General features: G+C 37.5%; 9 protein-coding genes across 11 annotated transcripts in view; 3 read left to right on the top strand and 6 right to left on the bottom strand.

Moving 5' to 3' along the window:
• Positions 1-1397: 1397 nt before the first annotated feature.
• On the bottom strand, positions 1398-3075 carry LOC108566844 (CKLF-like MARVEL transmembrane domain-containing protein 7). The gene is made up of 3 exons (XM_017926923.1): positions 2845-3075; positions 2555-2693; positions 1398-2498 (listed from the first exon to the last, which is right to left on the bottom strand). The coding sequence occupies exons 2-3, from the start codon at positions 2687-2689 to the stop codon at positions 2088-2090; spliced, it is 546 nt and encodes a 181-aa protein (XP_017782412.1). The 5' UTR covers positions 2690-2693; positions 2845-3075; the 3' UTR covers positions 1398-2087.
• Positions 3076-4477: 1402 nt separating this feature from the next.
• On the bottom strand, positions 4478-6853 carry LOC108566859. The gene is made up of 8 exons (XM_017926942.1): positions 6741-6853; positions 6475-6686; positions 6027-6420; positions 5679-5970; positions 5331-5616; positions 4936-5277; positions 4759-4877; positions 4478-4695 (listed from the first exon to the last, which is right to left on the bottom strand). The coding sequence occupies exons 1-8, from the start codon at positions 6831-6833 to the stop codon at positions 4628-4630; spliced, it is 1806 nt and encodes a 601-aa protein (XP_017782431.1). The 5' UTR covers positions 6834-6853; the 3' UTR covers positions 4478-4627.
• Positions 6854-7330: 477 nt separating this feature from the next.
• On the bottom strand, positions 7331-8013 carry LOC108566857 (protein mago nashi). The gene is made up of 2 exons (XM_017926940.1): positions 7925-8013; positions 7331-7793 (listed from the first exon to the last, which is right to left on the bottom strand). Exon 2 carries the CDS (start codon positions 7790-7792, stop codon positions 7355-7357), a length of 438 nt encoding a protein of 145 aa, XP_017782429.1. The 5' UTR covers position 7793; positions 7925-8013; the 3' UTR covers positions 7331-7354.
• A 149-nt stretch (positions 8014-8162) lies between these two features.
• On the bottom strand, positions 8163-9290 carry LOC108566852 (box C/D snoRNA protein 1). The gene is made up of 3 exons (XM_017926934.1): positions 9168-9290; positions 8844-9114; positions 8163-8781 (listed from the first exon to the last, which is right to left on the bottom strand). Exons 1-3 carry the CDS (start codon positions 9221-9223, stop codon positions 8194-8196), a joined length of 915 nt encoding a protein of 304 aa, XP_017782423.1. The 5' UTR covers positions 9224-9290; the 3' UTR covers positions 8163-8193.
• Positions 9291-9345: 55 nt separating this feature from the next.
• On the top strand, positions 9346-10294 carry LOC108566853 (ribosomal RNA small subunit methyltransferase NEP1). Its single transcript, XM_017926935.1, has 3 exons — positions 9346-9575; positions 9633-9876; positions 9932-10294. The coding sequence occupies exons 1-3, from the start codon at positions 9432-9434 to the stop codon at positions 10249-10251; spliced, it is 708 nt and encodes a 235-aa protein (XP_017782424.1). The 5' UTR covers positions 9346-9431; the 3' UTR covers positions 10252-10294.
• Positions 10295-10627: 333 nt separating this feature from the next.
• On the top strand, positions 10628-11398 carry LOC108566875 (iron-sulfur cluster assembly 1 homolog, mitochondrial). The gene is made up of 4 exons (XM_017926971.1): positions 10628-10799; positions 10878-10931; positions 10996-11146; positions 11205-11398. Exons 1-4 carry the CDS (start codon positions 10713-10715, stop codon positions 11306-11308), a joined length of 396 nt encoding a protein of 131 aa, XP_017782460.1. The 5' UTR covers positions 10628-10712; the 3' UTR covers positions 11309-11398.
• Positions 11396-13145, bottom strand: LOC108566872. The gene is made up of 2 exons (XM_017926969.1): positions 12945-13145; positions 11396-12892 (listed from the first exon to the last, which is right to left on the bottom strand). The coding sequence occupies exons 1-2, from the start codon at positions 13020-13022 to the stop codon at positions 11456-11458; spliced, it is 1515 nt and encodes a 504-aa protein (XP_017782458.1). The 5' UTR covers positions 13023-13145; the 3' UTR covers positions 11396-11455.
• A 331-nt stretch (positions 13146-13476) lies between these two features.
• On the top strand, positions 13477-15955 carry LOC108566874 (MOB kinase activator-like 1). Its single transcript, XM_017926970.1, has 4 exons — positions 13477-13908; positions 14187-14353; positions 14419-14646; positions 14709-15955. The coding sequence occupies exons 1-4, from the start codon at positions 13895-13897 to the stop codon at positions 14951-14953; spliced, it is 654 nt and encodes a 217-aa protein (XP_017782459.1). The 5' UTR covers positions 13477-13894; the 3' UTR covers positions 14954-15955.
• A 1437-nt stretch (positions 15956-17392) lies between these two features.
• LOC108566871 (neurogenic locus Notch protein) overlaps positions 17393-27657 on the bottom strand; it is a 48400-nt gene continuing 38135 nt past the window's right edge. For 2 of the 3 annotated variants that reach the window (XM_017926966.1, XM_017926968.1), the window contains exons 8-15: positions 27458-27640; positions 24206-24442; positions 23841-24147; positions 23703-23720; positions 23254-23504; positions 19272-23194; positions 18941-19160; positions 17393-18874 (exon numbers count right to left, since the gene is read on the bottom strand). In XM_017926966.1, the coding sequence (XP_017782455.1) occupies positions 17856-18874; positions 18941-19160; positions 19272-23194; positions 23254-23504; positions 23703-23720; positions 23841-24147; positions 24206-24442; positions 27458-27640 (6158 nt within the window). In that variant the 3' untranslated portion in view covers positions 17393-17855. The remainder of the gene's footprint in view (positions 18875-18940; positions 19161-19271; positions 23195-23253; positions 23505-23702; positions 23721-23840; positions 24148-24205; positions 24443-27457; positions 27641-27657) is intronic. The other variant, XM_017926967.1, reaches the window with a different exon arrangement.

Genomic DNA, 27657 nt, shown 5'->3' with positions numbered 1-27657 from the left:
TTGGTAACGTAGTGTCAGATTGACAAACAATAAATAACAATATACCAAGCCAGACATTACAAAACGATTAATGTTATGAATTTTTAGCTAAATAGTATGCTTAACGAGCATAATAAATTGTAAAAATGACTCGTTTAACGACGTTTCGCATAACGTGTGACGAGGAAAGGAGAAGTCTCAGATTGTGTGGCTGCTACATCATTTTCAAAACTTGTATTATTATTTGTATTTATTAATGATTTTTTTAAATTTAATAACACTTGCATGTCTCCGAATAAAAAGCGAAAGAATAAAACTAACCATAGATACGAAAAGCAAAATCATTAAAAAGCGAGACCAAGTTATACTCTTTTCTTTCGACATGGAACGCATTTTCATATTTTACATTAGTTTATATGGGGAAAATTATTTCACTATACGACTAAAAATCCGGATATTCTGGAACGGATTATGCTCGTTAAGCGAGGTTCCACTGTATTTCAATCATTTATTTTTTAACCCCAATATTTCTTTTCATCCTACTCTTCTTCATTTATAGGTTTGGGTGGAGTGTCAGTTCTCGTAGGTTTAAGTATTTGAGGGCCATAAACATTTTATATGCCCCCCTATAAATCCGTCCTCGACCCCATCGCATTGTGGGGTTCGGTGGTATTGTTGTTCCACCACCTGTTTGTTGTATTTTTTTATTATAAATATCAGCTAAATGGCAGAGGCTTTACCAAAAAGGAAGAAGCAGGAGGAAGGAAAAAAATTATAAATATTTAGCTACTTGTATAATAATTTTCTCGTTTTGTTGCATAGAAAAAAAAACTTATACATATTACATTACAATAAATAAAATAAAAATATTATTTCATTAAATCCTTTCTAATATTTTAAATGAATTCAATAAATAGTTTGCAGTTGCTATTTTTTAATCTACTGTGGATCTGAGAAATTTACATTTGTTTTTGAAGCGAATTGCAAAAGCACATTTATTTACATAATTTGTATTTGTTAAGTGACTGATAAGATTTCAAGGTCGGTTCTGGTTACTTGTATCGCTTTTGTCGAATTTCCTGCACCTACGTAAATTGCCAATCTCTTGTTTTATCAATCAATTTGGATATATGATATTATGAAACGTCAGCTTTATATTGCATTTATAAAGCATTCCTTAGTAAATTGAGTTCTGCAATTGCACAGAAATGAACCTTATCAATTTTCGCAAATAGCTGATATTTGTATTTTTATCAGAATATAAATAAAAAGATTACTCGATATCCTATACTACATCAAATAAGGGACATAAACATTAATAATATTATTATTTTTTATTAAAATTGTGTTAAAAACAGATCAATAAGTAACAAACAAGTTTAAAACATCAAAACAAAACTAAAAAAAACTATGAGACGTAAGTTCGATGGTTTATTAGTGGACTCAAAGTTGCAAAATAAAAATAAATCTCAACTCACATCTCAAATCAACAAGAAATTTCACATTGAATTGCTTCCCACAAAACATTGCAACATTTTAGAAATTAAACTAAATGCTTCCCTATTTTAATATATTTAAGTAACAATCTCTCAGAATACATGTGAATAATATTAAAAAAAATGTGTAATGTGTTATATATATATAATATAAATAAATACCTATTGTTAGAGAATTAAGATCTCCCAGTTATGTACAACCAATATGTAAATAATTCTATTATTTACATGGTGTAAGGCCACAAACTTGTTCCAGTGTTTGGATATATTTATATGAGCTAGAAACATTCCTTGAAATAAATATTAATTTTTGTTCAAAATAATTTAAAAAAACAACATATGCACTATGTGCCATTTCTTTTGAAAAGAATAATTGTATATATGAATAACATAAATATATGAATATGCTTAATAGATATGTGGGATTAAATCCTATAAAGATATTATAAAAAAAAATGTTTCAATAAAGTTTAGAATGTATATAACATTTTCGTAACGTAAGTGCATTAATGCAATTTTGGAATAATGATGCCACCATATTATGCAACCTATATGCTTGCTCAAATTATAAATTTTACGTAATTAATTAATTTGCTTTATGTGTGATGCTATTTAGTAGTTCACTGTTGGTGATGTGACTGTTGTTTTTTGTGTGCTGATGACTCGTTCACCTTGGGCCAATTCCCCATTTCGAACACCATTATATTTCAGCCAGGCGTCATAACCATATGTGACCATAGCAATGAAACCAAATACACCTGCAACTGAATACCCTTCGAATCCAGCAGTCACAGCTAAACAGGAGGCAATCAAATATAAAATCACCCAAACGGCGCAAAAAATCATCTCAATCTTCAGCCATGGCACCTTGTAGAACTTTTCAATAACATGGAACAGGTAGAAAGCCAACAAAATACCAGTAAACCAAAAACCAGTCATGGCAACTGTGTTAAAGTATTCAGCCCGTGAATAATAACTTAATCCACTAGCAGAAATACTTATGAAACCAACAATGTTCAATACCTGAAATAATTGATTATAAGTAAACAAATGTAAATAAATAATCAAATGCAACTTACAAGTTGAGCAATTTTTAGAATTCCAGGAATTGTCTTGACATAACTTTTATCAAACCGCAAGGTGGTTTCAACCCTTGTGTTAGTTGTGACTGTTGTCCTTGTGGTATGTTGATTGGGAAATCCTGCCTCAGCCATGGCTCTACAAATTTAATTTATTGATGAGCTTTTTTTATTTCTAATAAAATGATAATCAATGATGCTACTCAATTAGTCATCACCAAAATTAGACACAGAGCACCAATTTATATAAAATGAAAATGGGGAATTTGCATATTATTCCAAATATTTACCTGCTTTTATATTACAACTGCCTGTTGATACAATCGAAAGAAAAAAAAGCACACGGTGGTGAATTCAGTGACCAACGAACGTCTCAGTTTATATTTAGTGTACACTTAACCTATGCGTGTATTATTATACGTTTCCCATTTTACGTTTATTTCTTCAATGTATCCTATTACTGTAGGCGTTTCGTTGCGCAATATTTTCCATTTCAACAAACATACATACAGACCGCTCGAACAATCGTGGATGTTCGGAGAACATCGCTTCAAATGCGAGCAATGGGTGAAATTGATTCTTTTTCATTTACTTTCGTAACCTACATCTAAATGAGCATAAAAAGTATTACATTGATGTTAGCTTTATTGACTTTATTTATGTTGATGACATGAGTTACGTTTAAATATGTTTTACAAAATTATATCATGTTTAACACATCCTGCAATTCAAATCATGCCGTCATGCATGACTCATAAATGTATGCTATTTATATCTTTCACTTCTTCCTATATTAGCAATACCAGCAACGTGAGAAACTGAAACAACTTGTTAGAAGGGCGTTTTAAATACAGGTGAACGATTTTTAAGAATATCGTTATGTTGGTATTCTATATACTCAATTTAGGCGGTTCCCATCTACGGTTTAAGTCAATTTAACATGTTAATCCAGATGGAATAAATTAACAATTCCTTGCTAAATATACATAATTTGTTCTTGAGAATTAATTGAAATTGATTTTTTATCCACACATAAGTCTGGCGGAAAAAATATTATAACTTCTTTGTGAAAGGCAACTCTTTCTTTATGCAGTTCCTACTTGTTCATTCTAATTGGTTACTTCTAGAACTTTAATTAGCATCTATATTAGTTCATGTCTTTTAATAACCTTCAGTTATTTATTATTGTTATGAATTTGAATTATCTATTATTATCTTTTGATTAGAACTCTCCATAATATTTTCAACGTCCAGGCAATCTATACTCTTCAGTGAAATACATTATTTATTGCAAATTACTAAGTCAAATAAAATTCAATAAATACGTCAATGGATATAATTCTCCTGGAATTTTCACATTAATAATTTGAATATACTAATAGTTATGTTTGGAATTGTAAAGAAAACAAACATGATATAAAACATACAACTAATAAACATACACATAAACTTTTTTTTGTAAGTGATAAACAGCCATAATATTATGATGACAATTTACAACTCATAATTGCATAGAAAATCTATTAATAGGTAATAAATGTCACTTGGTGTCAGTTGCTCACTAATTTACTGAAGACTTAATGTCCAACCTTCTAGCTTTTCTAGACTACATTGGAAAGCACAGGCCCGATTGACCGGTAATTAGCCCAATTGGGCCCCCATACAGTTTTAGTTACGGGAGGGTAACTAACACTGTTTGGGGACCACAATCACTCTTTTTTCTGGAATGTCGCCTCCACCGCTTTCACATTTTTTTTTAAGTTGACTCACCATCCATGTATTGGGGCGGGGGCATTTCATATTTATGTCCGGGGGCTCAAAATCCAATTTAACACATTTGTAAAGAACAACAGTTTTGGTTCGGGGGTTGGACAAGCCTAATTTAAATTGAATAGAATGTAAATAAATATTAGAAGACATTAATAAAACTATAAAAATATGCTGTATTTTATTTCTCAAACAGTTTCTCAACTCACAACAAATAATAACGATACATCGATATGTTAATTCATTATGGAATGATATACTTCAGGATTCAAATAATTAAAAGATTAATAAATATAATTGATTTTGCTAATTAATATCGATAATAGCTTCGACCACATACACAAGATCGTCATCTTTCGAGGCAGTAACGATATCTAGAATAGTTGAAAAAATAAAATAAATTACTAATAGTACCTAAAAGAGAAATGTTTACTCACCATAATCATCGAATATAGCTGTCGGGAAGACGGGATTCCTTGTATGATGGAATATCGTGACTGTTTTAGAATTACCGAATTCAGATTCCAAACGCATATTCCAATAGATAATTTTATCTCTGAAAAAAAAGCGTTTAAATGGTTATTGCTGAAGATTATTATGTAAGAATTCTTCACTTGACAAACAAGGATGAACTGATGCGGTGCAGGTTCACCCTACATTCCCGCAGTCCGCAATCGAGAAGACTCTCCAGCGTGCTGCTCTTGGTGTGTAGATACTTCTCATGCACGCTCTTGATAATGTCCGACGTTTGATCTGGCAGGTTGCATGCTTTGGCGACGTACAGGAATTCAGCAATCAAATGCAAATTGCTCAGGTAGTTCAGCTTCTTGGTGAGATTGGGAATATTCTTGTGGTAAGTATCTTTGTGCAGCGTCATCTTCGTTATGCGAGACACCATCCCCTTCGGATTGGCCGTCGTCATGCGCATTTTGCTATCCTGACGATCATTGAACTCCCTAGAAACAGAAAAAAATAAATAACGTTAAATTTGATATTACAAAATGCTTACATCCATTTCTTCGCGATTTCTTTGGAAACGTTGCTGTGCTGAGCGCTGCTTATCAAATGGAGATAATCGTTCTTAAGCTTTTCCGATCCCAACTCGACTAGCATTTGCAGAGCTTCTGCACAAGAAATGTTCGGCACCGCCAATTTCCCTTCCAGCAGGCCAAGAAGGATAGTTGCAATTGACGTATCATTATCCTTAAGAACTTTGAGCTTAATGAACGTGTTGTTGGCGAATTCCTCGAATATATTCTTGAAGCAAATCTTCAAGGTGCCGACGTCCTTACACACTGAAAAGGAAAAAACAAAATTTAATATTTTCATCATACAGACTATTCCGAAATTCACTAACCGACCAAGTTGTCCCATAACTTATCCAAAAAATCCTTCTCCCTAACCAAACTCAGCTCATGATTCTCCTTCTTATCCTTATTCGAAGACTTTTTCCTAAATTGTTGCATCTCCATGGTCATCTCTGTTATACTGCTGAGGATGTCCATGAGATCGCTGGGATCACAGGACACCATCTCTTCCTCCAAATCATTATTCTCCTCCAGTATACATTTGAAATGATTAAGAAGCTTCAGCTGCTCCCAATTTACGTTCAAAGGTGATTTCTCGTGCCCCACAATAACTTGCATTATCTTAAATTGATTCTGTTAATAAATACATCTAAACCCATAATAATACGTGAAATTACCAATGAAGCAGAATTAACCCCAAGAGGTTCATACATTTTCTCATTCCAAGTTCCCTCTATCAAAGCAGAACAACTGTTCTTTGACTTCTGCCAGTTATGTTCAGCTATCTTCCAACCAACTACTGAGTATAAGGCTTTAATATTTGTGTTGACCTTAGTCTTGTAGTCACAATTCAAATAATGTTTCTCAATCATGTGATTGATGCTTATAATATTTTCTGTTTGTAGGAAACATCCAGTAAATAACACCCTGGTCCTGGTGAATGTTTTTGGATTTGTACCAAGCACCAAAATTTTTTGTTGATTTTTACCATCACAAATACAATACACCACAGGCTCCAACTTATGATCCTCATTGCAATCGTAGTTCATATTCACAGTATTCAAACATTTCCTATATTAACAACTACACATTTAAGTAATAATTCAAGTATGATCAAAATTATACCTAGCACTATTCAAATCAATTGGGTAATGCCTGTTCTCTTCAGGGCTCCAATTTGGTTCCATTTTTGATACCATAGATACTGATATATCACACAAGTCATTGTCCTTCAGATCCAACTCCAATGGGTTTCCTGTGAGATCAATCTCATCACACTTAGGAGATTCAATTGTTTCACTTTCAATAATTTCCTCACACTTTATCATTGGCTTTTCCTAGTTACATATGTGACTCAATAAGAAATATGAAATCAGTAGTAACAAAATTACCTCATTGAAGACCATGTGGACAGTCTCATCTGATCTGAATATCTCCTGTAAATATGAAGGCATCTTCATATCGACCATCACATTGAAACTCATTTTCACTGTTTCTTAAAAGTTTCACACTTTTTTTGAATAACCGTAAAATCTGTCAGATTCAAATTGTTGAGTCAGGTGTGCATCACTGCAACTGAAAAATAACTAAATTTTATAGTTAAAGGCAACCCAATTTACAATTAATAAATTCCCGCCCATACAAATTCATTCGTCATGTGCTGCCAGGCTGCATCACGAAAATCTGATACGAAAGGTCGTTGGTTCGATTCCCAAAAATACCAACAAAAATGTGCAGTGGCTGTTAAACCCGAAAAGGGTAGATATAGGGCCGGAAGAGATTTATATCAATAAATAAATTGATACAAATCTCTTTTTTATTTAAAAAAATAATTAATTCGTAAAGAACACATACGCAATGTTCAATTCGTAAAACAAAACCTATCTTTGTTGTAGATCCATTTGATAAATGAAATAAATATAAAATGATGTTATTTTTTTATGAATTTAATGTATTTATTAAATTATAAATAGATATTATAAAAAAACTTAGCAGTTATCAATTATTATATGGGCTTAATTTTAAAATGCAAGCCAATCAATGAAAATACTAGACACTTGAGGTCTTGCACAAGATAGTAGAAGCAACGGAGGCCTTCTGGATCTTTACTTTGGCTCACATCCACCAATGAACCAGTTTTGGATGTAGTGAATGATATATGTTCGTCGTTGATGACAATTTCCAACTCTTGACGACCAATACGATCTGGTGGCGGCCACAGCGAGTCGTCTTCCTGCATAATCTCGGAATCCATGATGATGCGCTTCAGCTCATCCATGACACAGCCATGTACATAGACCTCCTTCCTGATCATTGTATCATTCTTGTAGTTAGAGTTGTTAGCATACCTTAGCTTGCCATCAGGACGGAATTCAAATTCAAGAAATTCATGTCCAAATTTCCCTTTGTGGCCCACATAGTATCTAATGTAGAAATCAGACATCCTAGGAGAAACGATATTCACGAGATTAAATAGGTTAGAGTTTAAGAGGGATTACAAAAACATATATCAAGTTTGGTTTCTAGCCACTAATAAGTAATTTAATGTAGTAAGTAAATATAAATTAATAATTACCTAAATATATGTCCGTAAATAATTCACTAATTCAGAATATATAACAAACAAGCAATAACGACGCGTCGAAAAAAAAACACAGTTAAGCAGGAATGCCAAAATAAGGATAAAATAAACAGGACTATTTTTTTTTAATTTACAGGATATACAACCTACTAAAAACAAAAATTGAATTTTATTTCCATATATTTTAAAAATCAATATAAATTCAATAGTAAATAAAATAAATATCATTCTTGAGACGTAATATTGCCTATTGCCTATATAAATCATTCGGACATTTCGTCCCCGGATACGAAGAGCAAATTCTTCAATGAATTATATATACTTTCATCGCTCTCCGCATTCTTGAGCATCTTATCAATAACGAGTCCTCCATCGATTGCGCTTTGTTCGTCTTCATTATCCGAATCAATCACGTCTAATCCTATCGCGTGATCTCTCATCATAACGTGGATTATTGGATACTCGATAATCATCTTCCCTCTTAAATTATCCCTGATACTGTCCTCAGGATCCAATTCGTAATACTTCTTGCCTTTCTTCTGTTCCGCCTTCAGAAGAATCCTAAGAGCCGGCAGACCAGATGCTTGGTAGAATTGCATTCTTTCTTGCAATACTTTGTCTTCCTGCTCATTTAAATACTTATCAAGGACGCTGCTGAGCTTTTCAGTTTCCGGTACAGCTTCGTCTGAGAACTTTAAGTTATCCGCGTTCACGAACACCCAGTCAAGGTGCCAATTGATCACACAACCTTTAAGTTTCGTGGAATTAACTTTCCGCCTTTCGAAACTCGGAGGAAGGAACTTCAAGTTGATCTGCCGAGCGTATGCTGCCTTCTTTAACCTGAGCAAATACTGAAAAAAAATTAAAAAAAATCAACATCTATCATCAATGCAAATGTAATTAATTATTTTACATGGGGCAAATCATCGAATCTCCTATAACGCGTCAAATCTTTCTTAATCACTTCAAAATTCCTTGTAATCTCCTCCAAAAGTCTGTAGTCACTGGACAAGTCAAGATTCGTGAATTTGTTCATAGGCACGAATTTCGTCCTATCGCGAATGCCGCTGCACTCGAGCTCCTTCTTGTGTATTGAAGAACATTTTAAGCAGCAGGTGCGAACCTCGCATTTAGGGCAAGTGTATTTTGCTAAAGCAACTGAGCAAACCTCACAATGAGTCAATCTGTAAATGAATTAAACATTTATTTTAACCTTTATTAACTGTGTTTTACTTACTTTTTATCCACCGTCTGGTCAACATTTGAAGTGGAGGGTGTAGTATCAATTTCCATTATTTAAAATATTTAAAGGGATCAAGCACCTATCTGTCAATGCTAATGCCATGTGCGTTTGTTTTTTTTGTCGTGTTTTAATTATTTTTATGTTGGCGGGCTTGATTCATCTTCGACTTGAAGTTCGTCGCACGAATTTTGAAGTTTGTTCAGTTTGTTTTCAAGACTTAAACGCATTCAAAACACACGTGTTTTTGAGGTTAGTAAGATGGGTAAGAAAAGGAAGCTGAAGGATAGTAAAGACGACAATGAATTCGATCCAGTGCCTAAGCATCTAGTGACTGCACACGTGAAAAACCAGGAGAAACGTTTGATCATCATCCTGGAGGATGCTCAACTTGAGAGTGTTAAGGTAAAATATATCTTTCTATCATCTGACATTTACTTATTTATCTATCATATTCTCTAGGTGGGCAATGGTTTTGAGCTGTTGAATTGTGATGATCATGCACACATCCTTAAAAAGAATAACAGAAATCCATCTGAGGTGAGGCCTGATATTACACATCAATGCTTATTAATGCTGCTGGACAGCCCATTGAACAGGGCTGGTCTGCTGCAAGTGTATATACATACTAAAAATAATGTGTTGATTGAAGTAAATCCTCAAACAAGGATACCACGAACATTCAAACGATTTGCTGGATTAATGGGTAAGTTGACATACAAAGTTTTAATTAAATCAATGTTAATTATTCTCGTTTCTAGTGCAATTGCTGCATAAGTTTGCAGTTCGTGCCAGTGATAGCTCAATGAAGTTGCTGAAGGTTATTAAGAATCCAGTGACTGACCACCTACCAGTGGGTGTAAAGAAAATTGCCATGTCTTTTTCATCAAAGGTTACTCCTTGCAGAGAACTTGTTCCTACAGAAGAACCAATTGCCATAGTTATTGGAGCTATGGCACATGGAAAGATAGATTTAGATTATACAGAGGATACAATTTCAATCAGTAATTACCCTTTGAGTGCTGCTTTGACGTGTACAAAGTTATGTTCTGCGTTCGAAGAAACCTGGAACGTTTTATAATGTTTATTATATTATATAAATTTTAAAATAAAATAGTTTATAAGAACATCTATTTCTTTCATTCTTCAAAGAATTCTATTTTGCAAAAAAAAAGAAACAAAACTTCAATTATTTTTTATAAATGGAAAATAATCGCTCTACAAGGGCAGAAAGACCCATGGTCAATAGTCCTTTGCAGCAGTTGACTTATTTATTTTAGTTTAATTATTGCATTGAGCTTTTTAAAGTTTGTAGTTTATTGTTACAATAAATATTTCACGCATATTTTTCATATGAGTTAAAAGAATATAATATTTTCATGATCAAGAAACCAATAGTTATATTTGTTTCACGAGAGATAACAGTCTATGCTTCCCTTACGTCACATCATCTACAGTGTGGTTGCATAAGCTCTTTCGATTTTGTCAGTGATAATTTAGCAAAATTTCGTTGGGATGTTAAGAAATTAATTTCGTAATTTTATGATGGCAACAAAATCTTTGGCAACGGCCACAGTGAGAGCCGTTAAGAATAGAAAAATTCTACCATCTAGAGCTGCTCTGGTTCTGGTAAATACCTTCGTGAAAAAAACATCTGAAGCATAACCTCAGTTTTGTTGCAAATTAATATGCAATATTTTTTTTTAGACACAATCAGCTGTTTCTAGGATTAAGGAGATTTTGAAGGACAAGGATAATTACGTGAGAAATTTTTATACATTTATATCTTAAAAAATACAAAAAAAAAATATGTGATGGTTTTTAGATTGGGTTAAAGATTGGTGTAAGACAGAGGGGGTGTAATGGACTTTCCTACACTTTGGATTATGCAGAAAAGAAGGACAAATTAGATGAGGAGGTGACTCAGGATGGTGTTAAAGTTATTATTGATAAAAAGGCTCAACTAACTTTGCTAGGTATGATTGAATAAATTTGAAACATAAATGATAAAATTAATTAATGTTTCATAAACAGGCACAGAGATGGATTATGTGCACAACAAGCTGAGCTCAGAGTTTGTTTTCAATAATCCAAACATCAAAGGAACCTGTGGATGTGGTGAATCATTCAGTGTGTAGTAATCTCTAGGACTAGTCAATATGTAAATATTTAGATTATTTATTATATATTCAATTCCTGGTTATGTAAAATATATATTGTTTGTTTTATCACAATTTGTTTTAAATCAATTAATAAATTAGAAATTAAAATAATATTAAATGTAATCAAAGTAATTTTGGTTGCTGTTTCAGAGCTGTCATGTCCAAGAAATTGTCTTGCTGTTTGTTGGATTGCTTATCTTTGTTCAGTAGATTATACTTTTCCATATATTGCACTGTGGCCATAGAAAATTCAGGCCTCCTGTTTATGAGATTTGTTGGGTAGTTGGGCTTTGTTTTGCTTAGAGGTTGTTTACCTTTGTTACTGTTCACTTTAGCCAGCTGTTCATCAGGTAAATATTTCATTAGTAATTGCTTGACAGCGAAACTGATTTCATTGGGACTATATTCTGAGCTGTAGTCATTGGAATCATCAATTGGTACATTGTTTGGCAAATTAACACCAACACTTTTAAGATGCCTCAGTGTAGTCTGCTTGACTTGCTTCATTGTGTTTCCTCCCAATACCTGATGGTTGTGCTTCTGTTCTGGAGAATTCTTCAGCAAATGATTCACCTGATCCATTACATTGTTGTAAATAGTCCAGCCAATTAGGGAATTCTTGCTTGGTACTTCGTCGTCTTCACTTTCGGAGCTGAAATCCTGCATCTCCACGTGAATACTCTGTTCAGGGCTATGGCATTCTTCCTGTACAACAATTGGTTCGTTTAAAGTGAGCGATAGATCTGTTGATCTATACGGTTGAATGGGAACATTGACAGGTTCAAAGATCTCCTGTATTTTAGGCCCCTGATAACAATTCTTGTTAGAAGGAGATGGTTTGAGTGATACCTCGAAGCTGGTCATCACATCGAACGCAAATTTAGGTAAAACCCCCTTATTCGGATCAATCGTTTTCAATTGAATGGGTTGCGGTGGTGTCATTGCAGGTTTCTCGTTTCTTTCTTGCAACAAAGTAGACACCTGCTTCTGCAAGCATATCAATTGCTCATTCTGTTGTTGAATAATTTTCATCAGATCTTTGACAGTTGGCTCATCACTTGCTTTCTCTTGAGGAGGCTGCTGCTCCACTCTAGGTTCAATTGTAGTAGATTCTGCCACATGAAAACGCCTCTGAAAACCATTTGATATTGGTATCTTTTCAACTCTTGAAGACTCAATAATGCTTAAATCCAAATTTCTATTTGGAATGTTACTCAAGTAAACCTTCTGGAATGGCTTGGCTGGAAGAATATTATTGGTACTTCTTGGGGCATTGTAAATGGGTGCTTGAAATGTATTCTCTTTTACTTGAGGTTGTGTACTGTTTTCCATTGGCAACATTGGTCTAAATGGTGCTTGTACTTGTGGACTCAGGAAGCGTACTTGCTTTCTTAAGATACTGGCCTGGCTTTGAGGAGCAGCTACTCGTTGAACATTCTCCTTCCCAAATTGATTCTGTATTTTCCATGCATTGTATGACATCTCCACCTTTTTATCTATAGGCACAGTACCATAATTTTGTTCCAACATTGAAACATCAGGGACATGTGTTGGTAATATCTACAACATTTTCAGTTTTTCAATTGTTTCAAACAATATGAAAGCTACTTACATTTGCATTTGATGCCAAAGGGACAGCGGGGCTTCGAAACATCGGGGGTCTCCTTGGAGCATCATAAAAGGAATCCATGCTTGTAGAAGTTAGTAGAAATATAATGTAAAAATAATTAAATCTTACTGTCACATAAAACTTTTCAAATACACAAAAACGGTCATCGTTGTATATTATAATGATTCTTATGACACATGCAGCTGTACCAACATCAAAAAAATGAAAACCAAGTATTCTATACTGCAATTTAGTATTATTTTGAATGTAAATATTTAAAATTATCCAGGACTTCTAATTTTGCAACATTATTAAATATCCATTTTTAATTTCAAGCTACAATTTTATTGTTTATTCAAATTTGTTTAACAAAATTAAAAAATTGTATATGATGTTAGATAACAGAATACATAAGTAATTGAAATATTACGAAATTATTTAATTATCAATACGTTTAAGAGTTTAGTTAATTCAATTATTGTTAAAATACTTGGAGTTGCGTAAGTTTGTTGGGTTGTCTAAGGTTTCGAAATATTTTTAGTCTGGTCTGGTGGTTCATGCAAATGGGTTTCGTGTGAAATTTGTTGCTCGGTCGGGTTAAGCGGGTGGCGAAGAAAATTGCCGTTTAATCGATTTGCAGTTAAGAATCGGCATCGATTTTATTTATTTATTTCTGATATGTCACGTCTGTCGTAAATGTCAAAAACATCTGTATGTAGTGAAAGGTCATTGACAAATAACTGATCCCCGATATATCGTGTATATACATACATACATTAGTTATAACAATATACCGAGTGTGTGAGTAGTCAGTACGTTCGAGCGGCGAGAAATTCGTAGTGTCAGTAGTTGTATTCGACTAGTGTGTTTTTATTTTGGTTTGTGTGGGTATTCGAGGGTGGCCAGGCCTTAAAGGGTGGACTCGTCGCTCAATCAAAGGACTGATAACTAAGATGAGCTTCCTTTTGTAAGTATAACTACCTATTTATGTTCAATATCCTTGGGTTTCTTCTGGTGGTTTCATGTAGTTTGGTTTGTGTGAGGGGGATTCTTGTCATCAAGTTAAAAATAGCATTGGGAAATTGGCATTATTGATATTGGGAAGTACACATCAAAGATATTCCTTACATTTGTTTGTTTTGCCGGAAAGATGTAAATGATTCATTCCCCTAAATTAGTCATCAATGTTATAAAGAGAAACCAATATGTGATCATAGGTATTGACTTATTTTTTTGTCTGTTTAGTGGAAGCCGCTCTTCAAAAACCTTTAAGCCAAAGAAGAATATACCAGAGGGTACTCATCAATATGAGTTGATGAAACATGCTGCTGCAACACTAGGTTCAGGCAATCTGAGGCTTGCTGTCATGCTACCTGAAGGAGAAGATCTCAATGAATGGGTCGCTGTGAACAGTGAGTCTCCAGGCTGTGCAGGTAAAAGTAAAAGAATTAACATTGATTGCATTATTGAATTGCAGCTGTCGACTTTTTCAACCAAATCAACATGCTCTATGGAACGATAACGGAGTTCTGCACGGAGGATAGCTGTCCCATAATGTCGGCGGGTCCCAAGTACGAGTACCATTGGGCGGACGGTCACACGGTCAAGAAGCCCATCAAATGTTCCGCACCCAAGTACATTGACTATTTAATGACGTGGGTGCAGGACCAGCTGGACGACGAGACCCTTTTCCCATCTAAAATAGGTAAATTCCATCGTCGTACATCAATCGTTCAATAACACTACTTCTATTTGTGTTCGTTACAGGTGTGCCGTTTCCGAAGAACTTCCTGCTGAACGCAAAGACAATACTGAAACGGTTGTTCCGTGTGTACGCCCACATCTACCATCAGCACTTCAGCGAGGTCGTTCAGCTGGGTGAGGAGGCTCATCTGAACACCTCGTTCAAGCATTTTATATTCTTCGTGCAGGAGTTTAACCTTATCGAGCGGCGAGAGTTGGCGCCGCTGCAGGAACTCATTGACAGATTAACCGCCAAAGAAACTCGATGAATCAGCGACAAAGTCCCGCCTCTCGACCGACGCCCCGCCCACTTAACTTAAAAAACCCACACGTCTCTCTCACTCAATCATTCTCTCCCTATCCTACTGTGCCTCTCTTTCTATCTCTCTCCCTTCCAACTATCTTCATCCGAAAGCAACCGATGACTTGCATTTAAACCTCCGCTTCCCCGAAATGTTAGTACATGTCTGGATGGATTTAACACTGATTTGTGATACGATTTTCATGAGTAAAATTGCGGTTTACTTACATACATCTGCTTTATAAATATTAATATCTATATATACATATAAATCTGCGTTTCATCATATTCTTTCTCTCAATCTCTTTGTCTCTTATTTTATATATATACATACATGATATAACTAAAATAATTTGTAGGTGTTTAGTAGACTGATGGAATTTACAATATTCCTTTTATATACTGATGAAATTAACGTTTCAATTCGAAAATTAGTTTTTTACATGAAAAGAAATGATATGATATAGCTTATTTTTGATATCGACTCGACGACAGTACGTTACAGTACATCTTGCTTAACATTTACGCGCACTTTACGATTTTCGTTGTATTCGTGTTTGATTATTTTTTTTGTTCTTTCTTTATACTTTGTTTTATATTTCGGCACACCACACAATCACACACAATAATTATATATATACATATTGCTAACGATCAATCGTTCGTCACTATTTAATAATGATGTAAAGAGAAACAAAAAGAAAGCAGGTTGCAAATTAATTTGTGCTTAAATTTCAATAAGAAGAATAAAACGTATTATCTAATATTATGATTAATATAAGCGTATTTACTTAGGGCTTTTCAATATATATTTTATTTTCAATGTTTGATTGTTGAAGATTCTCGTGTTTCTTTTTAATGTATATATATATATACGTTTTAATCTGCACACAGACACAACACACCATAGACACACTTGCGACTATTATTCTCTTTCGATCTTTTCTGAACGATATTTTATTTTCACTTATATTATTTTTCTTTTAAGATATATTCTACGATCATATGTATTTAGACAGTGTTTCCTTTGTTTTTTTTAGCTACTGTGCAATTTGTATATAAAGATAATAAATTTATTATTTCAATATTTAGTAAATCTTATGTTTCTATATCTATGAACAAATCACCCATGTCCATCTCCTAAAAATAGCTATATTTCTATATTGTAATTTTCAGTTCTTAACATATTGTAAAACAAGACATGATCAATTCTTATTGGATTAATATAAAATTTACTTTCTCCATAGAAATTGCGTTTCCTATATTATAGACATATTTATAATTTTCAGCATTGAAAAATGAAAAGCCTAATAAACAGCATGTGAGACTAAATTATATTTTTAAATTTGAAAGCTACATATGTAGCTGGCGAAATTGTGCTTGATTATCAACCATGAGTTTTTTAAATGATTATAAGATTTGCTCTGGCTCTAAAATGTACAAGTATAATTAGTACAATTTCAGATTATTTATGTTGATGGATGATTATGCGGTAATAAACAATAATAATAAAGTTGTATTTGTTTTATTATTAAAAAAAAGGAATATAATACAATGCAAATTTTGTCGTATATAAAACTAATATAAAATGTAAATTGTCTCTTATAAATTAAGTGCATGGTCCAAATGTGGATCCGCATGAGCTGTGCCTTCGTCCACTGAACCACGCACACTTCATATATATATATTTGAATTTATATATATATATATAAAAAAAAAACATTTCGTAACTAAACTACGTCTCGACCGTTTTACTTTTCCTTTAAACTAGCAAAGAATGTAATAATAAAATAATAAACGTATGAGAAAAAAAATCAGTACCTTTTTACAGAAAGAGAAGGAATAGATAGAATTGAATTGATCCTAATAAAACAAAACAAAAATATATATAATAAAACTAAAACTAAAGATTTAATTTACAAAAATATAATAAAATGCAAAATGAAAGAGAATGAAGTTTAAACTTATCGAACGTTATAATCAGAGATACATCAATACCAAATAATTAAAAAAAAATGTACATAATCCATATTTATATTATATAAATACATTAGTATATATAATATATATGTATATCACCCCGAAGAAAAATTTAACGCTACGATAACAACGACTTCTTCATTTTCAACTATTTAATATTAGTTTTCCTCTCCGTCGATCCGTCCGTCGGATATCATGATCGACAATGTTCATAAATTATAAAGGGGAATCATCACAGATCTATTTGTTTCATTAAACTTTGTACGATCTGAAAAGTCTAACAATACAAATTAATAATAATAATAATAGATTTTTTTTCATTATAAATAAACATCCTTAACCTAAATTACACAAAATATATATTTATATGTATAATAGAGAGACAGTTTGGGTGAGAGAGATTATTGTCGCTTCCGAAGAGAATTTATCCTTTCCCTAAGAGTAATTATCTCAAAAATAAGACACGTGTGTGTTGTATTTTTTCTTCTTCTTTATAGTAATCATCATTGGTCGAAGTTTAGGAATTGGTTAGAAAATAGTTTGAGACTGAAATCTAGTGAAATGAAATAAAAAATCTTAAATGTCTAACTAACAATATAAAAATATTATATACAATATATAATAAAATAATAATAATAAACTTGGATATGTCGCAGCTTTTCATGTTTTCATGCCCCTTGATTTCATACTTACCTTATAATTATAATATTGTTTTACGTAATTATTTTACAGCGAGTTTAAATAACAATTAATAATAATGATAATAATATGGATATTTTGTGGGCTATCCTCGTGTGTGTTTAACTTCTTTTCTTTAGTTTCTTTGTTGTGTATTATGTATGTTCAGAGTACGCAAAGTAGTATTGTAAAGTTTCGGTTCGGGGTTGGGGTTAGATGTAAATCGCATCCGAGCCTTTGTTCGTTTGGTGCGTAGAAGTGTAGGTATTTGGGCTGGTGATGTTCTCAGACCAGTCCGAGTTGCAAGAGTGTGGCGAGCTGGAGGACCAGTGGCCGGGGCTCTCGGGACTTGGCGTGGAGAAACAGCTGTCGGGGATGTTGTGGGGTGTGACGACGTCCGAGTGCTGGGACGGAGGCGTCAGGTAGTAGTTTTGCTGATACTGCTGCGGCATCAGGCTTGGCGGCGTAACGGTGTTGGCGTTCGCGACATGCGACGCGTTGTAGGGCAGCTCGAGGCTGGCCTGGCTGAAGTCGAAGCCCATCTGCACGGCCTGCGTCTGCGGAATGCCGCCATGCTTCTGTTGAGTAGCGGCGCGCATTGCAGCGATATGCGTAGGGCTGGTTGGTAGGCAGGGCCGAGTCTTTGCCGGCGATGGGGAGCCGTACGCTTGCGGTGACATCGACATATTCGACTGCACCGAGTGCGGCGGAGATTGGTTCGAGTATGGTGGACTCAGCGTATTCGGTTGCTGCATCTGCCGCTGTTGATGCATCTGCATCTGCTCCGGAAAGTTTGACATGTATGCGTTGTAGTTCTCCATACTGACCAGATGCAGCGACTGGTTGTTGTTCTTGATGACGTCCTCGTAGGGCGGCGGTTGCTTGCTGTTCACCAGCATACCTTCCAATCCAGCCGTCATCCCCATGTTCGAGTACAACGATGCTGTGTCGTACGGACTCGGCAGGTTCGTCATCGGCGACTCCACGGGGCTCAATGTCACAGAAGAGTCGACGTTCTGCACCATCTCTGAATGTTGCATGGCTCCCTGCTGAGCCTTCTTACCCTTCTTCACACTGGGCTTCCGTCTTATGCTGCCAGTGTTGGCACCCTCCACCTGCGGACTCGTCGGTCCCAACGGCCCGTTGTTGTTGTTCTTGCTGGGCCTCTTCGATTTCTGCCTCTTGGGCACGATCACTGTCGGATGTTGGATTAGTTGTCCAGTTGGCGACGCTGCAAATTGATGGAACACTTTCGATTTAATCAAAACGTCCGTGAAATCAGACAAGTAAAACTTACTCATCATCGAGTTGTTCGGAATCACGTTCACCATCTGCGGACTTCTGGGTATGTGCTCATCCAGCAGCCTCACGATGTCGTGGTGCAGTCGTTCGCTGGCCACGTCCCGTGGCGACCGATCCATATGATCGGTAATCTCTCTGTTGGCGTACGCCTCTAAAAGCGCTTTGCACGCCTGATATGAACCTTCGCGAGCGGCAAGGAACAATGGAGTCTCATCCTGCAAACACACAATAAACATTAATTGCATTTATTATATTACCTGAACTGATTAAAAAGTCAACAGTATCTTTTTCTTTTAGTTTAAAAATGTGTTGAAATTAAAAAGTACCTTATCATCTTGGGCATCCCTATTTGCACCATGCGACAACAATATGTTGACTGCCTCTACGTTATTAACAGCTGCTGCCCAGTGCAGCGCTGTTTTGCCGGAATTATCAGCTGCGTTGATGTCAGCTTCGGCGTTGATCAGATCTTGGACTGTTCCCTCGATGGCAAGACGAGCGGCTAGAATTAGCGGCGTAGTTCCCTCGTGCATTCTAGCATTTAGATTGGTGGCTCTGTTACGTAAAAGAATCTGGAAGACTCCTTGTGCGTCGGCGGCGACGGCTGCATGCAGTGGGGTACGGCCAGTGTTGTCCTGAGCGTTGGCGTCGGCACCCAAGTCCAAGAAGCGTTTTGCGTAGTCCGCTCGAGTCAGGCGAGCAGCCAAATGCAAAGGAGTCTCTCCGGTTTTGTCCATGGTCGAATTCAAGTCAGCACCTTGCGCTACCAAGTTCTGGATGACAGCACCTGCCGTATCATCCTCATCTTCCTCGCAGGGTTCTAAACCGCCGCCCCTACTGATAACTGCAACCATTATGGGAGTCAATCCACAAGGCCCTCTGGCATTGGCATCGGTGGTATCACCCTGTGGAGGAGTGAGCATAGCCGACGGTCTAATATCAGCGGCTTCCAAATGCTGATGAGTCCAGTGTCTGGGTTCAGCCTCCTCATAATCGGTGATTGCCGTTTGGTCGCATTGATAATCAGTCTCCAGAACGCGCATTCTCTTAGGTTGCGGCACCTCGGATTCATCGTCGGACCACTGTTGCCCGTGTCCCATGTGTTGTCCGTGCATATTCATATCTAAGTCCATGCAAGCGATCGACGGATTCTTGTTAAGGTTTCGCATCTCTTGGCCATCTGGGCCGCGGCGCCGGGATCGTCTTCTTGTACCGGAGTTGGTGCGTAAGAAACCTTCAGGGAACCAAGTAATACCCGCAGCTCTTTTCCTCTGAGTGGTGATGATGAATACCGCGCATATGCCAAATAGAACAACGAAGAGTATTCCGTATAGAACATACTTGGCATTTGTTGTTGTTTCGTTGACGGAATCATTGGGACTTGTGGAACCGTTCACTTGGTAGATTGGGAAAGACGGTGAAAGCGTGTGCTTTGACGCTTTAGCAGCAAGGAACTCTGCAGCAGATGTGGCTGTTTGGAAGCAAAGTTCGGAACTGGCCGAAACGGTGGTACACTTTCTGTTATCTATTTCTAAGTATACATTGACGCCCGATTGCCCGGCGCCACCTGTAGCTTGCGGTTTCTTTTCATAGTAAGAATCTTGGAAACTGACTGGAGTCGAAATCATCCAAGGGTAAATCATGTCATTGCCTAAATCGTCCTTCTTGATTCTCACTGTCGTTCGCAGTTGATGACTTGTATCACGCAAGAATGCAACCACATTTTGCTTGAACGTTTGCAAATCCATGAGAATGACCATCGATAAGACTCCCTCAGCAACTGCCGGCGGTTCATTTTCACAGTCCAAACCGTCCCAATTACACTCTGGATTGTTGCATCCATAATCACAGTGTCCGTTGGCGTAGTGTTTCTGGCAGTAGGCATCATAAACTGGATTGCAACGCTGCAATGACTTCTGGCAATCATAGCCATCAAATAAACATTGAGCGTTATTGCAATCTTCGTTGCAGATACCATCGCTGAATACTTCCCAGCATTTGATAGGCGCCGTGCAATTAACCCATGGGTTCATACCCAATGAGCAATCGTTGCCATCGAAATCGCAAGCGTAGGTGTTGCATTCATCATCGCACTTGTAATTACCACGTTTTGATGGACACTTATTTTTGATGCACTGTTTCCTTTGAATCTCCAGATCTTTGGCATAGTAGATGGTGGGATCCTTACGCGAAACATCCATCCGCGTTCCAATGCCACCTTTGAAGTTGGGATCGAAAAGTTCGCAATTCTTGCCATTGCGTTTCGGCGGACAGTAACAGATGTAATCACCCAATTTGTTGTGGCATATAGCTCCATGTTGGCACGGATTGCTAGTGCATTCGTCAAATGAATCTATCTCACAATTATTGCCCTTGGTTCCAGCCGGACAGTCACATTGGTATCCGCCTCCATCAAGTATTCTACAAACCCCACCATTTTGACATGGATTCGATTCACAGTCGTAACCGCTGAACTCGCAGTTCTTTCCGAAATAGCCCTCTTGGCATGTACATTTGTGACCGGCTCGAATAGCAGAGCACATACCACCGTTCTGGCATGGAGAGTTGTCGCAGATGTTTACCTCCTTCTCGCAATGTCGTCCAGAGTATCCAGCTTTGCAGTTACAGTAGTAGTTGTTATCTAATTGGACGCAATCCAAAGTCCCCGGATTTGAACATGGATTCGACAAGCATTCATTGATATCACCTTCGCAACGTGTTCCCACAAATCCAGGAGGACAAATACACTCGAAACCACCGACTTTATCCACGCAGGTACCGTTCTTGTGGCAGGAATCAGGTCTGCAATCGTCCGAATTGATTTCGCATATTAAGCCGAGAGTACCCGAAGGGCACGAGCATTGGAAGTTGTTAATCAAATCGTGGCAAGTACCACCATTCTGGCATGGATTCGGCGTGCAATCGTCCACATTGAGCTCGCAGTTTTGACCTTGGAAACCCTTGGTGCATTGACAAGAGTAACCACCGATTAAATCTCTGCAGGTGGCTCCGTTTTGGCACGGAGCAGATTCACACTCGTCGATTTCTATTTGACAATAGGATCCGGTGTATCCGTCCACGCAGCGACAGCGATGGGAGTTGCCAATGTCCTCGCAGGTGCCATTGTTGCAAAGATGTTTGCTGTGGACGCCTTTGCGGATTGCCGCGTCCGTACAGCTGACCATCTCCACGTCGCAAACTTTTCCTGTCCATCCCGGTCCGCAGGCACAGCTGTATTGGTTTTTCACCTGGTGACAAGTGGCTTGGTTCTCGCAAGGGCTGGTCACGCACCAGTCGACGTATTCGTCGCAGTTCTTTCCAGTGAATCCGTATGGGCATTTGCAGCTGTACCGATCGTCGTGGTCGTGACAGATGGCACTGTTCTTACAGGGATTGCTGTCGCAGAGGTGGATGCGATTCTGGCAATTAGAGCCTGTATAACCGGGCATGCAGATACATTTATAGGAGTTGATGCCGTCGATGCAGGTGCCGCTGTACATGCAGCTACTCTCGGTGCAGTCTTGGTCGTTCGTTTGGCAATTTATACCGGAAAATCCAGATGGGCAAGTGCACGTGTATGAATCGACGTACTGATTGCAGGTAGCTCCATTCAGACAGGGGTTCGACAGACACTCGTCCACGTCAATTTCGCAGTGTTTTCCCTCGAAGCCGCTGACGCAGTAACATTCGTAATCTCCGACGTCGTCGCGACAAGAGCCGCCATTTTGACAGGGTGAGGAAGCACAATCATCGGTGTTGATGGTGCAGTCTTTGCCTTCGTAGCCGTGGGCGCACAGACATTGGTACGATCCGTCGGTGTTCTTGCACGTTGCCCCGTTGCGACAAGGTGCCGAAGCCTGACACTCGTCGACGTCATCTTCGCAAAGGCGTCCCGAGTATCCGGCGCTACAGGTGCAGACAAAGTCCATGAAGTTGTTGGTCGGATTGCAGCGGGCATTGTGCTGGCACTTGTTCGGTGAGCATGGATCCAACTTCTCCTGACACTCGCGACCCGTGAATGGTAGTTCACAGATGCACATGTGGTTGTTCACCTGGTCGATGCACGTACCGCCGTTTTTGCACGGATTGAATGCGCAGTCATCAATGTTTGTCTCGCAGTTAGTGCCGGTATAGCCGGGTACGCATTCGCACATGTAAGATGCCAAATGATCATGGCAATGTCCACCGTGCTGACATGGATTCGAAGCGCATTCATCAATGTTGTTCTCGCATTGCTTTCCTCCGTATCCTGAAAGGGTTGTAATTTGAGTTAGTTACGAAATTGATAAGTTTCTTTGAATCAAGTACCTGGTAAGCAATGGCATATGAACTGGTTGACGCCATCTTCACAAGTACCACCGTGTTTGCATGGATTAGACTTGCATTCGTCAACATCGCTTAAACACCTCGCGTCGTGGTAACCTCTTGGACACTCGCAGTGGAACCCGTTGACGAGATCAATGCAAACACCTCCGTTTGCACAAGGGTCCGATAAACATTCATTGATGTCCTTTTCGCAGTGTTGTCCAGTGTAACCAGGTCTACATTCGCAAGTGTACCTGAGACAAAGAAAACGCAAACAATGCATTAAGCAAATCAAGACAGGTTTATATGGAAATCGAAATAATCAAAAAAGCATTATCTGGTAAAACAGATTGAGGTAAGCTAAACAAACATCGGAAACAAATTCAAATCAAACAAAAATATCATGCAGAGCAAACTCAAAACTTGTGCGATTCTTCACTTTGGACACTTACGATCGATGATAATAATAACTATAATGTTAGAACGCCACCATGAAAAGGAAAGAAGAGAGTTAATTAGTTAAGGGTTTTGGTCGGGTGTTAGTCCAAAATTCGTTATATTTTGAATGTGTATTAGTGGACAATAGTTACCTGTTGATTTCGTCGATGCAGCGGGCGTCGTTCCTGCATGGATTGCTCATGCACTCGTTGTCGTTGATCTCGCAATTCTTGCCTGATGTGCCAGCTTTGCAGATGCATTGGTAACCGTTCACGAGGTCCTGGCATGTGCCTCCAAATTGGCACGGATTTGACTCGCACTCATTGATTTGTGATTGGCACAAGTAGCCGGTGTAACCCGGATGGCAAGTACACGAGAACGAATTTTCACCGTCTATACATTCGCCATGCTGGCAAGGCGAGGATTGACAATCGTTGATGTTTGTTTCGCAGGAGTATCCTATTTTAGATATAAACAGTTTAGTTCGCATTCAGATAATCACTAGTATCATTATTACCTGTATATCCTGGTGGACAAATGCAAGTGTACCCGGCGATGGAGTCCTCGCATGTTCCGCCATTGCGACAGGGGCTTGAGAAGCAATCGTCGATGTTAATCTGGCACCGGGACCCGGTGAAGCCAACGGCGCACGTACACTTAAACGAGTTGATGCTGTCATGGCAGATGCCGCCGTTCAGACATGGTCCATCTTTGCACTCATCGATGTCGATCTCGCATTGCGTACCGGCAAATCCTGCAAATACATACAATTAAGATAAACTACAAAATATTGACAGAGGATATTCTAATCATTGTGATCAATGATTTCAACACTCACTGCAGAAGCGAAATAGCTTCCAGATACGCATTTCCGTACAATTTTAAAGTTACATTGCAATTGTCGCATAGTGAATAACCAACTTTAATATACCTCACAAAATCAAACAAAAATGTAATGCTTCTTGTTCCATAGTTGTGATTTATTTTTTCGTCTACTTTTCTTATAATTTTATTAAATAAGGAAGTTTCAGTTACGCTTCACGAATTGAGCGGAAATCAAGTCCAATCTATCTTAATTAGACGTAATTCGTAGATAATTTAAACGTACATATGGAAATAAAAATGTATATTTTACATAAGGAACAAAGCGAACGAATGCATAAACGATCTTCGAGTGCAAACCGATGCAGATTTTCAATTCCCGAAACGAGGAAATGTCATCTCGGATAAAGGCGGCTTTGCCCACGGAACGGATTCAATGGAGGAGGAAGAGGCAAAAATTGTAAAGAACCGAGCGTGTTGAATCCATGACAACTGGGTCGCACGGCTCATAGTTCCACACGATAAATAAAACCCCGTAATTCTGTTTGCATTATACACGATCGGGTTTCAATTTTATGTGTTAACAATGAGAGAATGAATAATGGCCAAAGGGACGACGTCTCTTGGGTTCCTGGTCTCGCGAGGTGACCGAGCGGAACCAAGAAGAGACGAGTTCAAACCAACAGCAACAAAAAAGAGACAACAAAATAAATACAACGAGAGGACATTCGCGTTGAAGAAGGAAGTGGACAAATACCAAACAAGAAATAGTTTCAAAGAAATCGACTGAAGATCGTCAAAATCAATAACTTGTGTTGGTGTTCTGCTTCTTTTATTTTCGGTGTAACGATAATTGGCCCCGTTCCCATAGCCACCGCTGCCGTAGTAATAATAATGTCAATAATATCGGAAACGCGACGCGAGCCATAAAACCGCGCGACAAATTGTTGGTGATTAAGGTGAGGCCATCGCCATCATTGTGACTAGCATAGATGCCTTTCAACTTCCGAATGCTAAACTGCTGACAACTACGTGGATGATATGTGTCTATGTTATGTGTAATTTTCATTTCGTGCAGATGACAATTCTAGATAGCCAAGTACGCTGGCAACAAAAAAAAATATGTATATATGTACATTCGAGAGATCTCGTTTGTTTACCCAGTTAAGAATTGCGAGATTGCATTAAGATTGTACGTATGGACGTCGGATAAAGATAGAGTTGAATTTATAAATGGACTTGCTGCGACGCAGACTGCTTCTTCGTCCACTTTTTCCTTTTTATATCTTTTACAGTTAGAGCTGCAAACGCAAGAACTTAAGAAGAAACGAGAATCTACGTACAGTAGAAAAAAAGGATAAAAACACATACACATATACTAAACTGAATGCATATGGGTGACATACGAAGAAGGATTAAATGAAATAGTTAGAACATAAAATGAATACATTTGTGTTGTAAGCATATTCCCAGTATCCGAATTACGTACATTTGGTAGTGCTTAAAGCTCGATTTCCTTTTGTTAATTACAAGAAGCACATAACGCATACGGACACTAATTGTCTTCCATTAAAAAGCAACGAAATTTAATAGCCTCAATTACGGACATTTGATGTGAATTAATTTCGGACAAAAAATAATCTCGATGATCGTAATATAAATTAATGAAGTTATTTGAGGATCCTGGAACATATGTGTCCCGTTACCAAAACCGAGGAATTATCAATTTGGGTTATTATTAAGAATGAAAGAAACAAATCATTTAGGCTGCGGTGGCGGCAGCGGGAGAAAAATAGAGGAACGTCAATTATTGTGTAATTTTCTCGACGGGCGGAAGAGTTACAACAACGGCAACAAAAAAAATTGGACGAGGAACAGGTTTTTCGACGGAGAGCGAGCGATGCCAGATTGAATATTAGCCGGGATATGTATGTGTATGCATATGTATGTGCAGCCTAGGTTGTGTGGAAGAAGAGTGTAGTTAGTGTAAGTTATATAGAAATAGGGAACAATTACTATTATAATATATGCAAGCCGTGCCGGTCGGGGCTTATAACGTGGGAGTAAAGAGCATACCAATGTATATTCGAGTGCTTAGAAGAGGCGTGGATGCCTGAGAGAGACCCCGAAGAACCGTTAATAAGTTCTTATAATTTAACATCATATTATACCTAGTGTATACAAAATGGGTGCGCGTCTGGATGGCCGAACACCCAAAAAACTGCATGGCAATTAGCTGGAATCGTATAAACGTTTCATTGATGAATAATAAAATGGCATCGTGGGAGGAAGCGATAAACCACATTGCGCGCATCTGAAGATCTCCGAATTTTCGCCAAAATTGTCTCCACCACCATCTGCCGAACTCTCAGTATTAAGCAGCATGAAAAAAGTAAAACTAAAATACTGACGGACGCGAAGAAGAACGGAGTAAACCAGACCCGAGAATGACGATTCATATAATATGCATAAGATGTAAATAGCAGAGATTTATAATCACGAGAATTCAGACTGGCAAAAAAAACGCTTGATCGCTTTGCACACAGCGATCCTGGCATTAATTTCAATTAAAAACTCTCCAATTAAAATCGTCCACGTTTTATAAACCAATTCCGCAAACCGAAAACGGTTTACAGGATTCCCACTTAATTGCTGAATATTTAATTGTTCGATCTTATCGCCTGCGACAATATTTATACTTTTTCAATGGTAATTGACACAAAGATTAATGTTGTGTTGATTAAAACATCATTTTGTGATTTTACCTCCTGCCATTTAAGATGATCTGATCATCTGAATTTCTTCGTTTAAGTTCAGGTGATTTCGAAACTATTATGGTCACATTAACGCGTTGACTTTAACAATGATGTTAATTAATTTCCAGGTAACATGTTAGTTATATCTATCTCTCTGAAAAATTCTTATCTATAAAGACCAAATAACTTACCAGGCATGCAGACACATCTGAAGGTTCCAGGATCGTCCAGACATGATCCTTCGTTGTGGCATGGGTGGGATTCGCACTCGTTCACGTTGGTCTCGCAACGCGGTCCAGTAAAGCCCTGGGTGCAGTTGCAGGCGAAGCTCCCCGGTGTATTCACACATATTCCATCGTGTTCGCATGGTGATCCTTCAAAAAGAAAACCA

This window comes from Nicrophorus vespilloides, unplaced genomic scaffold (genome assembly GCF_001412225.1).
Source record: "Nicrophorus vespilloides isolate i.1.1-1 unplaced genomic scaffold, Nicve_v1.0, whole genome shotgun sequence".
Classification (NCBI taxonomy): domain Eukaryota; kingdom Metazoa; phylum Arthropoda; class Insecta; order Coleoptera; family Silphidae; genus Nicrophorus; species Nicrophorus vespilloides.
This window is presented reverse-complemented; position numbering and strand designations above follow the sequence as displayed.

Bases quoted from the DNA above. Each gene is read 5' to 3' on its own strand.
- LOC108566852 (XM_017926934.1), bottom strand. From the start codon at position 9,223: ATGGAAATTGATACTACACCCTCCACTTCAAATGTTGACCAGACGGTG. The intron at 9,115-9,167 runs GTAAGTAAAACA...ATTCATTTACAG, and splicing joins GACCAGACGGTGGATAAAAA to ATTGACTCATTGTGAGGTTT. The intron at 8,782-8,843 runs GTAAAATAATTA...ATTTTTTTTCAG, and splicing joins GATTCGATGATTTGCCCCAT to TATTTGCTCAGGTTAAAGAA.
- LOC108566859 (XM_017926942.1), bottom strand. From the start codon at position 6,833: ATGAGTTTCAATGTGATGGTCGATATGAAGATGCCTTCATATTTACAG. The intron at 6,421-6,474 runs GTATAATTTTGA...TTGTTAATATAG, and splicing joins ATTGATTTGAATAGTGCTAG to GAAATGTTTGAATACTGTGA. The intron at 5,617-5,678 runs GTTAGTGAATTT...TTTCCTTTTCAG, and splicing joins GTTATGGGACAACTTGGTCG to TGTGTAAGGACGTCGGCACC.
- LOC108566874 (XM_017926970.1), top strand. The intron at 14,354-14,418 runs GTGAGTCTCCAG...ATTGAATTGCAG, and splicing joins TGAATGGGTCGCTGTGAACA to CTGTCGACTTTTTCAACCAA. The intron at 14,647-14,708 runs GTAAATTCCATC...TGTTCGTTACAG, and splicing joins CCTTTTCCCATCTAAAATAG to GTGTGCCGTTTCCGAAGAAC.
- LOC108566853 (XM_017926935.1), top strand. From the start codon at position 9,432: ATGGGTAAGAAAAGGAAGCTGAAGGATAGTAAAGACGACAATGAATTC. The intron at 9,576-9,632 runs GTAAAATATATC...CATATTCTCTAG, and splicing joins CTCAACTTGAGAGTGTTAAG to GTGGGCAATGGTTTTGAGCT. The intron at 9,877-9,931 runs GTAAGTTGACAT...TCTCGTTTCTAG, and splicing joins ACGATTTGCTGGATTAATGG to TGCAATTGCTGCATAAGTTT.
- LOC108566875 (XM_017926971.1), top strand. From the start codon at position 10,713: ATGATGGCAACAAAATCTTTGGCAACGGCCACAGTGAGAGCCGTTAAG. The intron at 10,800-10,877 runs GTAAATACCTTC...ATTTTTTTTTAG, and splicing joins CTAGAGCTGCTCTGGTTCTG to ACACAATCAGCTGTTTCTAG. The intron at 11,147-11,204 runs GTATGATTGAAT...TTTCATAAACAG, and splicing joins GGCTCAACTAACTTTGCTAG to GCACAGAGATGGATTATGTG.
- LOC108566844 (XM_017926923.1), bottom strand. From the start codon at position 2,689: ATGGCTGAGGCAGGATTTCCCAATCAACATACCACAAGGACAACAGTC. The intron at 2,499-2,554 runs GTAAGTTGCATT...CAATTATTTCAG, and splicing joins TTCTAAAAATTGCTCAACTT to GTATTGAACATTGTTGGTTT.
- LOC108566872 (XM_017926969.1), bottom strand. From the start codon at position 13,022: ATGGATTCCTTTTATGATGCTCCAAGGAGACCCCCGATGTTTCGAAGC. The intron at 12,893-12,944 runs GTAAGTAGCTTT...AAAATGTTGTAG, and splicing joins CTTTGGCATCAAATGCAAAT to ATATTACCAACACATGTCCC.
- LOC108566857 (XM_017926940.1), bottom strand. From the start codon at position 7,792: ATGTCTGATTTCTACATTAGATACTATGTGGGCCACAAAGGGAAATTT.